The sequence below is a fragment of the Pyrgilauda ruficollis genome, unplaced genomic scaffold, assembly GCF_017590135.1.
Source record: "Pyrgilauda ruficollis isolate IOZ18807 unplaced genomic scaffold, ASM1759013v1 scaffold34, whole genome shotgun sequence".
Lineage (NCBI taxonomy): Eukaryota > Metazoa > Chordata > Aves > Passeriformes > Passeridae > Pyrgilauda > Pyrgilauda ruficollis.
The window spans coordinates 2,370,817-2,384,880 of record NW_024524822.1 but is presented as its reverse complement, the minus strand read 5'-3'; the positions used below and the strand labels follow the sequence as shown (position 1 = coordinate 2,384,880).

At 60.2% G+C, this 14,064-nt stretch overlaps 2 protein-coding genes across 2 annotated transcripts in view; one reads left to right on the top strand and one right to left on the bottom strand.

Moving 5' to 3' along the window:
- The window catches only part of NIBAN2 (niban apoptosis regulator 2), a 31,333-nt gene extending 24,065 nt beyond the window's left edge, over positions 1-7,268 (top strand). Inside the window, exons 6-15 of the mRNA XM_041474783.1 lie at positions 134-249; positions 329-433; positions 1,616-1,778; positions 2,549-2,736; positions 2,906-3,061; positions 3,758-3,874; positions 4,281-4,388; positions 4,490-4,601; positions 5,184-5,968; positions 6,119-7,268. Coding sequence (XP_041330717.1) covers positions 134-249; positions 329-433; positions 1,616-1,778; positions 2,549-2,736; positions 2,906-3,061; positions 3,758-3,874; positions 4,281-4,388; positions 4,490-4,601; positions 5,184-5,968; positions 6,119-6,478 — 2,210 coding nt within the window. The 3' untranslated portion in view covers positions 6,479-7,268. The remainder of the gene's footprint in view (positions 1-133; positions 250-328; positions 434-1,615; positions 1,779-2,548; positions 2,737-2,905; positions 3,062-3,757; positions 3,875-4,280; positions 4,389-4,489; positions 4,602-5,183; positions 5,969-6,118) is intronic.
- Positions 7,269-8,265: 997 nt separating this feature from the next.
- Positions 8,266-13,516, bottom strand: SLC31A2 (solute carrier family 31 member 2). Its single transcript, XM_041474781.1, has 4 exons — positions 13,335-13,516; positions 10,655-10,721; positions 9,704-9,872; positions 8,266-9,157 (listed from the first exon to the last, which is right to left on the bottom strand). The coding sequence occupies exons 1-4, from the start codon at positions 13,338-13,340 to the stop codon at positions 8,989-8,991; spliced, it is 411 nt and encodes a 136-aa protein (XP_041330715.1). The 5' UTR covers positions 13,341-13,516; the 3' UTR covers positions 8,266-8,988.
- Positions 13,517-14,064: the final 548 nt, after the last annotated feature.

The following is a 14,064-nucleotide window of genomic DNA, read 5'->3' as shown; positions in this document are numbered from 1 at the left end:
CCTGGTGACAGCCCTGGGGGCTTGCAGGGGTCCCAGGGTGTGGGGGAAGCACACAGAGGTAGGCTGGGGGTGCTGGAGGTGCTGCCGTCCCTCATTCCCCATTCCAGGCTGCTCACCCGTGTCCCCTCCGCAGGGATCTCCGAGGACTCCAAAGTGGAGGCTCCAGCCTTCACGGACGCCATCCGCATGTACCGGCAGTCCAAGGAGCAGTACGGCACCTGGGACATGCTCTGCGGCAACGAGACCCAGGTGAGCACCGCACCCCCAAACCCGGCTAAGAGGGATGGGGGGGCTGAGCAGGCTCCCCAAAAACCTCCTGCCTCCACAGGTGCTGAGCAACCTGGTGATGGAGGAGCTGCTCCCCGAGCTCAGGAGCACCATCGGCCCCCGGCTGAAGGGCAAAGCCCCGGAGCGCCAGCGGACCTGGATCCAGGTGTGGGGCTGGGGCTGCCGGGGGGTTCCCACCGCCTGCCCCCCTCCCCCTGCCCGCACACCCGGCCTGGGGAGCCTCCCTTCCCCGCTGGGCTCGGTGCCCACCGCCTTCGCTGCCCCCTTCTCCCGGCCCCTTGCAAAGAATCCGTCCTTTCTCCAGAGTGGATTTTAAAGCTCCTTCTGTGCCCCTGCCCAGCCCTGCCCAGCCCCGCCTGGGGCCGGGAGCAAACAGGAGGAAGCCCAGCCCCGGAGCGAAGCCTGTCCCGGCTAAATTTAGCGAGCCATTTTTAGAGCAGCGCGGGCTAAATCCAGCCCAAACCATTGCGAAAGACTGAGGGCTCTTCAGAACTGCCTGCTAAAACCTTAAACCCCGATAATTACCACCAGGCTCTCAAGTAATGGGCCGCTTGAGCGGCCTGAAAACACACAAACTGCTTTTCCAGTAGCTGCGGTGGCTGGGAAGGAGGGAGGAGGGCAGGGCACTGCATCCTGCCAGCCCCAAAATCGCAGCCTTTGGCAGCAAGGTGAACGTGAAGCCTCAGCAAGCGGTTCCATCCTGCTCAGGAGATTGGCTCTGGGAGCCCAGGGAGGGGGAACAGGGCAGGGAACAGATTTCAGGGTGGGCTGGGGCTCTGCTGCTTGGACCACCACTGTCCCTGGACCACCAGTATCCTCAGACCTGCAGCATTCCTGGGCATGCAGCATCCCCAAACCTTCAGCATCCTCAGCCCTGCAGCATCCTCAGCACTGCAGCATTTCCAGACCTGCAGCATTTCCAGACCTGTAGCATCCCCAGACCTGCAGCATTTCCAGACCTGCAGCATTCCCAGACCTGCAGCCATCCTGGGCATGCAGCATTCCTGGACATGCAGTCATCCTGAGCATGCAGCATTCCTGGACATGCAGCATCCCCAGCCCTGCCTGGGGCAGGTTGCCTGATGGAGGCAGTGCTCACCTCTCTGCCCCTCCAGCACCACTTGGAAGCAGTTTCTGCACTGCAAGAGCTCCATCTCACCCCGCTGAGGGGTCCCTGGTGTGGAAACCCCTGGCAGACTGTGGGGAAGGGTCCTGTCAGGGCACAGGGGATGGCTCAGCAGGTACTGCAGCCAGCTGGAGCTGCAGGCGATGGCTGGGGGTGCAGCTGGAGGCGTGGGGGGTCTCTGACCCTCCCCCGTGCCCCCAGGTGTCGGATGCTGTCTATAGGATGGTCTATGAGCTGGCCAAGGCGCAGTACGACGCAGCAGTGGCCAGGTGTGAGCAGGAGCGGCCGCAGCTGGAGAGCACCATCCGCACGGACATGGACCAGATCATCACCTCCAAGGAGCACCTGGCCAGCAAGATCCGAGGTGCAGGGATGCCCTGGGATGTGTGGGGGTGCCCATGGCTCCTGGGGGGGCTGTTCCCAGGGTGCAGCACAGCCCCTGGCACCCTTGGAGGGTGCATGTCCCCACTGGCATTGTCCCAGGGGGTTGGGGACAAGGTGGGCAGTCATCCCCTATAGTAAAACAAGCTAACCCCTGAGGTAGGGAATGATTGGGATCTGACTCTATTGATTCAGAATGCTGAACACTCACTTTATTAAAGCTGTATTATATTACATTATAGCTATATTAAAAAGGGATATTATATTATGCTATATCATACTTACTACTAACTGAAAAACTCGTGACTGTCTGCAGACTGACAGTCCACACAGCTTGGACTTGATAGGCTAATTAACATAAACAATCTCCACTAGAATCTAATTACCAAATTCCTTCAGGTAAACAATCTTCCCAACACATTCTACATGTGCAAAACACTAGGAGCAGCAAGCAGAGATAAAAATTAATTTCTCTCTGTGCTTCTCCAGGAAAAAACTGAGAGAATTATGTCTCTCTCTGTTCAGAGAATGTGAATGCCACAACCCCCTGGCATGGCAGTGGGGCAGGAATAGGTTCAGGACAGACCAGGCACACTCTGCAGGAGTTCCTTGTGTTGTTGTGAAAGGGGGAGACTCTTCCTGAGGGGTTTGGGAGCAGGGGCAGCTCCTCCTCGCTGGGGTGGCTGTAGGATGTGATGTGAAGGGCTGGAAGGAGAGAGGAGCCTCACCATCCTCATCCCTGCTCTTTCCCAGCCTTTGTCCTGCCCAAGGCAGAGGTCTGTGTCCGTAACCACGTCCAGCCCTACATCTCCTCCATCCTGGAGGCCCTGATGACCCCCACGAGCCAGGGCTTCGCTGAGGCGCGGGAGGTGTTCTTCAAGGAGGTGACCGACATGAACATGAACGTTGTCAACGAGGGCGGCCTGGAGAAGCTGGTGGAGGTGAGACCTGGTGGTGCTCCTTGCCAGCTTCGGGGTGACAGGGCCAGTCCCATTCCACCCCCAGTGTGGACAGCACTGGGAGAGCCCAGGCTGAGAAGATTCTACCAGTGTGGGGTGGAATGTCCCTGCCTTGAGTATGTGGAGAAGCTGAGCTTGGCTTTGTCCCCAGTACATGGAGAAGCTCTCCCACCTGGCCTTCCACCCCGTGAAGATGCAGTCGTGCTATGAGAAGATGGACCAGCTGAAACTGGAGGGTCTTCAGCAGCGATTCGATGTCTCCAGCACATCCGTCTTCAAGCAGAGGGCCCAGATCTACATGAGACAGGTGAGATGGAGACCAGGGTCCTTCCCCGTCCCCCTGGGCTGGGAACAGAGGTTTGGGAAGCCCAGGCTGGGATGTCCGTGCTGTCTCGAAGGATGGATGATGGAGCCCCTTTGGTCTGGAGCCCATGGTGGGTTGGAGCATCCTGGCACAGCTGCCCCTTTTCCACCGAGCCCACTGGCACCAGCAAGGTCACTAAGCCAGCTCTGGGGTCTGATCCAGCCTAAGCTGGCGTGGGGTGTAGGAGGATGAGGGGGTGCAACACCAGCTCTGAGCAACCTCCTTTCCCAACACCCTTGATCCTCAGGGTGAGGGCTGTGGATGCCACAGCAGGGTGAGGGCTGTGGATGTGGGAGGTCAGGGATTTGTGCAGAGTGAAGGTTCTTTGCCTGTTGGATATTGGGAAGGAATTGTTCCCTGTGGGAGTGGGCAGGTCCTGGCACAGGGTGCCCAGAGCAGCTGTGGCTGCCCCTGGATCCCTGGAAGTGCCCAAGGCCAGGCTGGACAGGGCTTGGAGCAGCCTGGGGTAGTGGGATGTGTCCCTGCCATGGCAGGGGCTGGTTGGATGATTTTAGGGTCCCTTCCACCCCAAACCACTGTGGGGATCTGTGCTAAGTCTCATCTCAGTGTGGCAGTGCCCCAAGAGCCCCTGCCCCCCTTTGGGTGCCCCCCTCGCTGACCACGTGTCTCTGGTGGCAGCAAATGGACGATGCCGTGTACACCTTCGAGACACTGCTGCACCAGGAGCTGGGGAAGCTGCAGGGCAAGGACGACCTGTGCAAGTCCATCCAGCGCATCCTCGAGAGGGTGCTCAAGGTGAGCCAGGGGGTCAGGCTTCTGGTGGTCTCTGGTGGCCTTTGGTGGCCTTGTTCCAGGGCCAGGGAAGAAGCTAGCAGTGATGTTATCTATTTCAAAAATCTTTTAGGGTTTTCATGGATTTTGATGGGGGCAGGGAAGTGGGAAATTACCTGGAGGAGCCAGGTGCCCTCTGAGCATATCCATAAAGGACCCCCAGGGTTCAGACTGGCCCCCAAACCCTCCTGCAGCCAGCAGTGGAAGAGCTGGCTCCTACCCGGGCTCAGAAACACTGGAAAACAGCTGGAGAGAGCAATGTGAGGCCAGAGGGGTCTGTGTGAATGGGCTGGGGGGCACATCTCAGGGGTTTGTGCCTGTGGGCCAGCCCACAGCCCTGGGTGACCCGGGGCACCCTCTCACCCTGTAGAAATTCGACTATGACAGCAGCACCGTGAGGAAGAAGTTCTTCAGGGAGGCCCTGCTGCAGATCACCATCCCCTTCCTGCTGAAAAAGCTGGCACCCACCTGCAAGGGGGTAAGAGGGGAAAGTTTGGGGTGCAGGGAAGGACCTCTGTGGAGGGGCTGGAGCATCCATTTCCCCCAACCTGCTGTGCTGAGCCACCTCTCCCCTGGCAGGAATTAGCCAAGTTTCAGGAGCTGATCTTCGAGGACTTTGCCAGCTTCATCCTGGTGGAGAACACCTACGAGGAGGTGGTGCTGCAGTCGGTGATGAAAGACATCATGCAAGGTAGGGACCTGTGGCACCTGGTGAGGAGGGGGTGACCTCTGCAGGGGGCTGGGGGCTGTGTGAGGAGGGGGTGACCCTCTGCAGGATTTTGGGGGCACCCTATGACAGGGGCTGGATAAGGAGGAGTGTTCCCATGCAGAGCCAGCTGGGGGCTGTATGAGGAGGGTGTGACCACATGTGGGGTGCTGGGGGCTGTATGAGGAGACCCTCTATGTGACCCTCTGCAGGGTGCTGGGGGGTCCCTGAGGAGTGGTGATTCAATTCAGGGGATCAGCTCAGGGCTGTACGAGGTGGAGTGACCTCATACAGGGCTTTGGGGACTCTATAAGGAGAGCTGACCCCATACAGGGTGTTGGGGACTCTGTAAGGAGGGGTGACCTGTGCAGGGTGCTGGGGGCTGCCCTAGAAGCAGCTTTCCCGCCTGGCTTCCCCCCTGGCAGGGCTGAGCAGTGCGTGGGATTCTGCCCACCCTGCCCAGCTCCAGCCACCTCTGCCATCACCCACGGGGAGGACTGGGCAAGGTGCCCCAGCCCGGCAGTGCCCGCAGCCCCCGTGAGCTGAGCTGTCCCTCCCTGTCCCCAGCTGTGAAGGAGGCGGCCGTGCAGCGGAAGCACAACCTCTACAGGGACAGCATGGTGATGCACAACAGCGATCCCAACCTGCACCTGCTGGGAGAGGGCCTGCCCATCGACTGGAGCGAGGAGTACAGCGGGCAGCCCGAGGCCGAGCCGGCGGCCGAGCGGCGCCGCAGGGCCAAGCAGGTGGTGTCGGTCATCCAGGACGACGAGGGGGCCCTGCCCTACGGGGCCGAGGCGCTGCTGCAGCCCGGCTCCCCCGAGCCACGGGAGCCAGAGGAGGCACACCCCGCAGTGCCCCCGAGCCCCCCGGATGCGGTGAAGGAGATCCGGGAGGCGCTGGCACAGGAGAGCCTCGGGGATGGCACCGGGGCGGAGGAGCGGCTGATGAACGGCACCGATGGCAGCGGTGCCAGCGAGGAGGGCGTGCTGCTGGCAGGGGCTGCCCCAGGGGGTGTCACACAGCAAGGTCCAGCCCGTGATGGGGACGGCGTGCACTGTGCCACAGTGGCATCACCAGCACCTGGAGCTGAGGTCCCATCAGGGACTGGGAGAGAACGTGTCACACCAGCATCGTCACCTGTCCCTGGAGCTGAGGTCCCATCAGGGACTGGGACACGCCGGGCTGCACCAGCACCACCTGTGCCTGGAGCTGAGGTGTCATCAGGGGGGCAGTGTGCCACACCAGCATTGTCAACTGTCCCTGGAGCTGAGGTCCCATCAGGGACTGGGAAACAACGTCCTGCACCAGCATCACCTGTGCCCAGAGCTGATGTCCCATCAGAGGCTGAGGTGCCCCATGCCACACCAAGATCATCCGTGCCAGCTTCCCCCATGTCTGGAGCTGATGTCCCATCAGAGGCTGAGGTGCCCCATGCCACACCAAGATCATCCGTGCCAGCTTCCCCCGTGTCTGGAGCTGATGTTCCATCAGGGGCTGAGGTGCCACATGCCACACCAAGATCATCCGTGCCGGCATCTCCTGTGCCCAGAGCTGATGTCCCATCAGAGGCTGAGGTGCCACACGTCACACCAAGATCATCCGTGCCAGCGTCCCCGGTGCCCAGAGCTGACCCATCAGTGTCCAGCGTGCCACACGGCACAGCAGCACCAGCCAGTCCCCGAGCCAATGTCCCAGCAGAGGCCAAGGTGCCCCATGGCACAGCAGCACCACCCGGAGCCCAGAGCCCATCAGCAGTGTGTCACCAGTGCAGTGACAAGGAGACAGGCGAGCACGGGGACAGCCCCCCGCAGCCCAGGGGCTCCACAGAGAGCGGTGAGGGGGTGCAGACTGAGTTCTAGCCCCAGCTCCCGCCATGGACTGGCCCTGGTGACACTGGGGCTGGGGGAGGGGGATAAGACCCCCCGGGATGGAGAGCAGCACTGTGGGAGAGGGAGGGGATGGGGACACCGAGACCTTACTGCCTAACGGGGGTCCCGCTGCCGAGGGGGGCTGCCCACAGCCACAGCCCCCGCTGGGTCAGACTGGGGTGGCCCCAGCCTGGCATGGGGCATCCTCTGCTCTCTGCTCTGTCCTTCTTCTGCCTTATTTTCTTTCCTACTGAGGAGATGCTTTACTGAAGAGCTTTATCTGCCCCCCCAACCAGTGCCTGGGGCTGCTGGGGGGGCTGGCACTAGCCCTGCTGAGGGTGGGTGTGTGGGACACTCCTGGCTGTCCCCAGGGTTGTCCCTGCCCCCATCTGGGGGGGTTCCTGGGAGCCTGCCCACTGCCACCCACCCGGGGGGGTTCCTGGGAGCCTGCCCACTGCCATCCCCACTTGGCCAGCTCCAGGAGTGCCAGTGGGAGCAGGGGCTGCAGGGGATGATGGCAAACAGGGACACGACAGGGACAGCAACGCTGGGGGGCCTGAGACACTGCTGGGGGGGAGCGCTGGGACAGCCACGGGCTGCTGGTGCCCAGGCTGGGCTCAGAGCATCCAGGCCGGGCTCACAGCAACTAGGCTGGGCTCAGAGCATCCAGGTTAGGCTTACAGCATCTAGGCTGGGCTCACAGCATCCAGACCAGGCTCCTGCCAACCTGGTACCCAGGCTGGGCTCACAGCACCCAGAGCTCACCCCCAGCCATCCTCACCCCTAGGGTGTGTGGGACACTCCTGGCTGTCCCCAGGGTTGTCCCTGCCCCCATCTGGGGGGGTTCCTGGGAGCCTGCCCACTGCCACCCACCCGGGGGGGTTCCTGGGAGCCTGCCCACTGCCATCCCCACTTGGCCAGCTCCAGGAGTGCCAGTGGGAGCAGGGGCTGCAGGGGATGATGGCAAACAGGGACACGACAGGGACAGCAACGCTGGGGGGCCTGAGACACTGCTGAGGGGGAGAGCGCTGGGACAGCCACGGGCTGCTGGTGCCCAGGCTGGGCTCAGAGCATCCAGGCCGGGCTCACAGCAACTAGGCTGGGCTCACAGCATCCAGGTTAGGCTTACAGCATCTAGGCTGGGCTCACAGCATCCAGACCAGGCTCCTGCCAACCTGGTACCCAGGCTGGGCTCACAGCACCCAGAGCTCACCCCCAGCCATCCTCACCCCTAGGAGCTATTCTAGGAGCTATTTTAAGTTCAGAGTTCAGTCTCTGGGGGAAGGTGACATGCCGTGTCCCAGCTGTGCCTGGCAGGACTGGGATAATTCTAGGCTCAGCTCACTGTGCAGTGGAGAGGTCCCAGCCCTTGCCCTCCAGATCGTCTCAGCACCTTCCATGGATGGTTTCTCCAGCTTTGCAGATTTTGGCATCTGCTGTGATGGCTGAGCAAAGAGCAAGGGTTTGCTGAAACCCCCCGTGTGTCATGGGATCAGAACTGCTGCAGCCCCCACACAGTGATGCCAAAAGCCCTGGAGGTGCTGGGGGTCTGCAGCACCCCTGGGTGTGCTACCTGGAGCAGGGACCAGCACCCTGACAACCACCTGTGCCCAGGTGCCACTGTTCCTGCCTCAGAAGGGGGGTGCCCAGCCTAACCCACTCAGGGGGGCCCCCAAAGTGCCTTGGGAGGCCCCCCTCAAAGTGCCTTTCTCTGTGAACTTCAAACCTGTCTCTTCCAGGATATTTTATTAAGAAAGTTATACAAATGTTTAAAGATATGCTTATAATAATTAATAAAATGGAAAAGCTTTATTTAAAGCCAGAGGAGACTCTCCTTATTCCTGAAGTACCTCCCTGGGTAGGGCTGGGGATCCTCAGTCCCACTGTGACCCAGGGGTGTCATCCTGAGCCCACCCAGCAGTGACACAAACCAGGAGTGGAGCTGAGATGATTTTATTCAAAGGGGTGTCCTGAGGAAGCAGCAAGAGGCACCTGGAGCAGCAATTCTCCCCTGGCACAGCCACACCAGCGGCTCCAGCCCCATCCCTGAAGCACAGGAGTGGGGTGGGGGTGGCAGGACCCCCAGTGTCCCCAAAGGCACTGTGTGAAGAGGGGCTTGGTGCAGGGCAGCTCTGGGCAAGAGGGCAGGGGTCCCTGTCCCCAGCAAGTCACCGGATCATTCCCGTTCCAGCCAGGATGAACCTCCTCGAAAAGCAGGGAGGGGGAGAAAATGCCAGCACCCCCCCACTGTCACGACCCAGACAAAGGTCCCTGAGAGCTGGGGGACAGCCACCAGCTGAGGCCAGTGGCAGCGTGGTGAGTGCTGGCCATGGGGCTCCCCGTCCCCAGAGCGGGGCCAGCTCCGAGGGCCACCAGCAAGTCCTTGGGGTTCTGTGTCCCACAGAGCACAGGGACAGAGACAGACCCAGCAGAAGTGACAGCAACTATTCCAGACGAAGGAGCAGGAGGTGGGACATGTGTGCCACCACCTCGGGGGAGCTCTAGCCCCGGCCCAGCAGGGGGTACACCATGAAGTAGCCCAGGGTGGAGCCTGCGATGGCCCCCAGGAAGATCCAGGCGTTGTAGGACATGACAGCCAGCATCACCATATAGCCCAGCACCACCTGCACCACGTGGAACAGCGTCTGGCCCACGTGGAACCAAAACCACCTGGGAAGGAGAGGGGAAATGCCATCAATGAGGGGCTGGGACAGCTGGAATCACCTGCCACCGGGAGCCTGGAGAGGCCAGAGGGGGGTTTGGGCAGCAGGGAGAGGGGTGGGGGCTACACAGCAGCTGAGGGAAAAATCCTGCTCCAAAATCAATGAGGCTGGCAGTAAGAGCAGCCTCAGGAATGATCTGGGATTAAATACAAGAGCAAAAACCCAGGGCTTGGCCCCAACGGAAGAACTACCAGGGCCAGGCTTGTGGGGACTGAGTTGCTGCTTGTGCCCACCCCCAAACCAGCAGGACCCTCCTGCACCCTGCACAGCAGCTCCTGGAGGGGAACACAAGCCTCTAGCCACCACCCTGGACACATCCCAGAGGATCTGGAGCGGCTGGGCTGCCCCTGGAGCCACCTCCCCAGGCTGTACACACCCCCGTTCCCTGGCAGCCTACAGCTCCTCCTCACAGCCCTTCTCCCCTCTGTGCTGGCCATGGGCCCACAGAGCCATCCCTGAGCCCCCAGGCGGGTGCCAGGGGTCCCTGTGGTACCTGCCCTGCGCGGGGTCGCTGTCCCCCTCCTGTGGCTCGGTCAGGGCCTCCTGGCTGAGGCTGCGGGGCAGGGCCAGCAGCGCCCGCCGCAGCAGCACGGCCTTGCCCATCTTCACGGCCTCGTAGAGCACAGACAGCAGCACGATCACCAGCACCGAGAGCACCATCCCTGCAGGAGAGACACCCCGACACTGCCCAAGCACGGGGACAGCCTGGGGGGGTGACAGGGCCACAGCAGGGCCTGCCACAGGGGGTTGGGAATATCCGTGGGGGGCCCCTGGCACTGGGGCTGGGCAGCAATGCCAGGATATGGTGTATTTAGCTTTTTAACTCACAGAATTAGGTAGGGAAAGCCCTCTGAGATCATTGAGTCCAACCTGTGGTCTCACCCAACAACACCTTGTCACCCAGACCACGGCACTGAGTGTCCCATCCAGACCCTCCTTAAACACCTCCAAGGACAGCAACTCCACCACCTCCCTGGGCAGCCCCTTCCAGTGAACAAATTTTTCCTAATGTCCAGCCTAAACTTCTCCTGGCTCAGCTTAAGCCTGTGCCCTCTTGTCCTAGAGAGCTGCCGTGAAACAAATACACAGCTTTGCATCGACTCCACAAAAAACATGGGGGTTAAAATATGATGTTGGGACAATAAACAAAAACAGAAAGAAAAGTGTGAAAGTGGGAAGCTGAGCCATTCCTGAGTGATCTGGGGGGGTTGGAAGTCTGAGGGGGGGCTTCACACAGCTCCCTGCGTGCTGCTCGTCTTGGGAGGATCAACCCCCGCCTGGGGATTGCCCAGGGCACAGCACAGCTCAGCAGGGAGAGGCAGGTCCTGCCAAAAACTGCTCCAGGAGCCCACACAGCTCCTGGAGGGATGGATGGAGGGACAGGGATGGATGGATGGACGGATGGATGGATGGATGGATGGATATCCCAGTGCTGGCTGCCTACCTGTGGGGCTGTGGACATTCCAGAAGTCGAAGAGCAGCACTGCTGTGTCCGAGAAGTAGAAGGTCATCTGGAAAAGAGGCCAGGGAAGGGCAGTGCAGGAGCTCCACAGGGTGATGGGTGCCACGCTGTCAGCAGCTCCCTGCACCCCCACCCTGGGATGCTCATCTGGGGATTCACCAAATGGTGCAAGTTTTTCCCCAGTTCTGAAATGGGAAGAGGAACTTGCACAGACAATTACAGTCACGCTGACTGGGTTGAACTCTTCCCGTGAGCTCCAGCAGGACAATTTGCATCCCCTGCAGCAGCTCCTGTGTCTGGGCTGTGACAAAAAGCCAGTTTACCCCTGTGACAAAGAGAGATGAATCCTCAAATCCATCCACGTGGATCTGAGGAGGGAAGGTCCGTGGAGATAGGTGCAGGCTGAGGGGAAGCTGGTGGGCAGAGCCTCTGCTCCCCTCTGCTTCCCAGGGCACAGAAACTTCCTGCACTGCCAGAACACCCAAAAACTCAACCACCAAGGCACCCAGAGCCACAAGGGTGACCACCCAGCAATGGGGACCAGGTCCAGGGGTGCCTCCCTGACAGAGGAGCATCAATCCCAACACTGCCAGGACCTGTAAAGGCACCACCCCCTCCTCCTTCACCCTGCTGAAACAGGAGGAGCAGGAATTGCTCTTGTGTAACATCAGCTGCAGAGCTCATAGCCAGCTGACACATCTTGCTCAAAAGGTGGAATTTTGTTGGGTTTTTCATGCTCCCTTTGGTGAATCTCCCTAGGAAGTGTTTGTGGAGTTCACAGCCGCTCCTCTCCTGCACAGATCCATGTTTGGCTGCTCTTTCCTGCCTTTTCCAACACCAGCAGAGGTGACTGACAGGACCAGGACCAGCCTCGGTCAGAAATACCATCCAATACCCCGTGGGTGTTCAGGCCACAGCCCGGCTCCAATTACAGCCCTCGGCCCTCCTTACCCACAGCACATTAGCACATGTAATTGGCTCACCCTTTTAAGCCTCCTTTGGTCACACATTAATGATAATTAGCCTTTAAATGAAGCTATTTCTCCTTCACAGGCTTCACCCACAGGTGGTGGAAGGAGCAGGTGAGTGTTTTAGGGATGGAGGACAGAAGTCATGGGCAGAATCAGTATCATTAACTTTGGAAAAACCCTCTAAGATCATGAAATACAAACATTAACCCAGCATGCCAAGGCCTCCACTAAACCCCAGCCGCAAGTGCCACCTCTCTATGTTTTTTGAACAATTCCAGGCATGGTGATTCCACCCCTTCCCTGGACAGCCTGTTCCAGAGATCCAGAAGATCCCTTTGCTGCCCCAGCCTGGGGTGGAGCCACATGTTTTTGGGTGCCCAGTGTGGGTGCGACCCCAAAACGATGCTCCTTGGGCCAACAGCGATTCCACAGAGAGATTTCTTGGTGGGTGAAGGTCAAGAGGGAAAAATCCTAAAACCCCCTGCATTCTTCCCACTGCTGCCAGGGAGATGTCCCAGGCTGACGGAGGGCATCCTGTCCTCCCCCACCTGCCCCCGCAGCAGGGATTGGATTGAGCAGGCTCCCAGGTGAGGCTGCGCCCAGCTCCTCCCCCGCAGGAATTCACACCAGGGAAAAAAAGCTGTTGGGAAATCTCCTGTGCTCAAGGTGCATTTAGGGCAGGATCTGCTGCACTTTTGGGCTTATTCTAGCAAAACCAGTGGTGCCTGCACAGAGCAGTGCCAGGCTGCACCCCAGCCTGCTGCTCCAGCCTAACTGGGATGTGTGATCCCACACTTTGGGATAAAGCTGCCTTCCTGCAGCACGCCGAGCCCACTCTGCACAGTCCCAGCTGCAGCCCCACACTGGGGACACGCTGGTCAGGGGGTGTCCCCAAACTGGGATCCTCCTCGGGACTGGTGTCAGGGGGCTGGGAGCCCTAAACATCAAACAGAACCATGGAATGGTTTGGGCTCAAGGGATCCTAAAGCTCATCTTGTCCCAGCTCCTGCCATGGACAGGGACACCTTCCACCATCCCAGGCTGCTCCAAGCCCTGTCCAACCCGACCCTGGACAATTCCAAGGAGATTTAAGACGTTATGGGAGGATTCATGGGGTTCCGGGGAGCTTTCAGGTGTTCCAGAGTGTATTCCCAGGGCCCCAGAGGGGATTTAAAGGGATCCAGGGGAATTCATGGGGTTCCAGGCAGGGATTTGCATGGTCCCAGGGTGGGATCACGGGCTTCCAGGAATATTTAAGGGGCTCTAGAGAGGACTCACACAGTTCCAGGGGGGATTAATGGGGTTCCATGGGGATTTAAGGGGTTCCAGGCAGGGATTCACAGGATTCCAGGGTGGAATTACGGGGTTACAGACGGGATTTAAGGGGATCCAAGGGGATTCACAGGGTTCCAGGGTGGATTCATGGGGTTCCAAGGGGATTTGAGGGGTTCCAGCGGGGATTCACGGGGTTCATGGGGGGATTCACGGGGTTCATGGGGGGATTTCTGGAGTTCCAGGGGGATTCACGGTGTTCCCGGCGGATTTAAGGGGTTCCAGAGGGGAATCACGGGGTTCTAGGCGAATTTAAGTGTTTCCGGGGAGGGGAATCACGGGGTTCCAGGGGGATTTCCGGGGTTCCAGGAAGGTCTCCCGGTACCACCGTGCCGTGCCCGTCCCGTCCCGGGGCTCACCTGCATGGTGGCGGTGGCAGCGGGCGCGGGGCCCGGCCCGTCCCCCCCGGGGCTGCTGTCACGGCGCTGCCGCGGCGCTGTCACACCGATGTCACAGCCTGTCACACCGATGTCACAGCTTGTCGCGCCGATGTCGCGGCCTGCGGCAGCCCGTGGCGGCGCGGGGCTCCCCGGGAGCTGTAGTGCGGGGCGGTCCCGGGCCTGTCCCCTCCTCCCGCGGCCCTGCCCGGGCTCGGCCCTGGCGGCAGCGCGGCCCGGCCCCGGCGCCTTCCGCGGTTTGGCTTTCCCTTCGCTCCCGGCTGCATCCCGATCCCGGGGCTGACCTAAAGCCCCCAGGGGGTTTTGTGCTGGTGCCCCCCGGCTCCCTGAGAATGCTGAAAGATTTTTGGGGCTGTTCAGCCTTGAGAGGAGAAGGCTGCGGGGAGAGCTCAGAGCCCCTTGCAGGGCCTGAAGGGGCTCCAGTTCTATTCCAACCCAAACCATTTAGGATTCTGTGATTTTATTTTCCCTACAGACAGGCAGGACAAAGGGGAACTTTCCGTCCAGCTGTGACTAGCATCACACAGATGTTTGCTCCATGCTGGGGCATTCCAACCATCCCCATTACACCTGGGAACAGGGAGTGCTGAGCTGGCCCTGCCTCAGTTTCCCCAAGTGCCAGCAGGTGCAGATGCCCACAAAGGCACCCAGTGCTACAGTGCCTGTCTCTACACCACTAAAATCCCTCTCA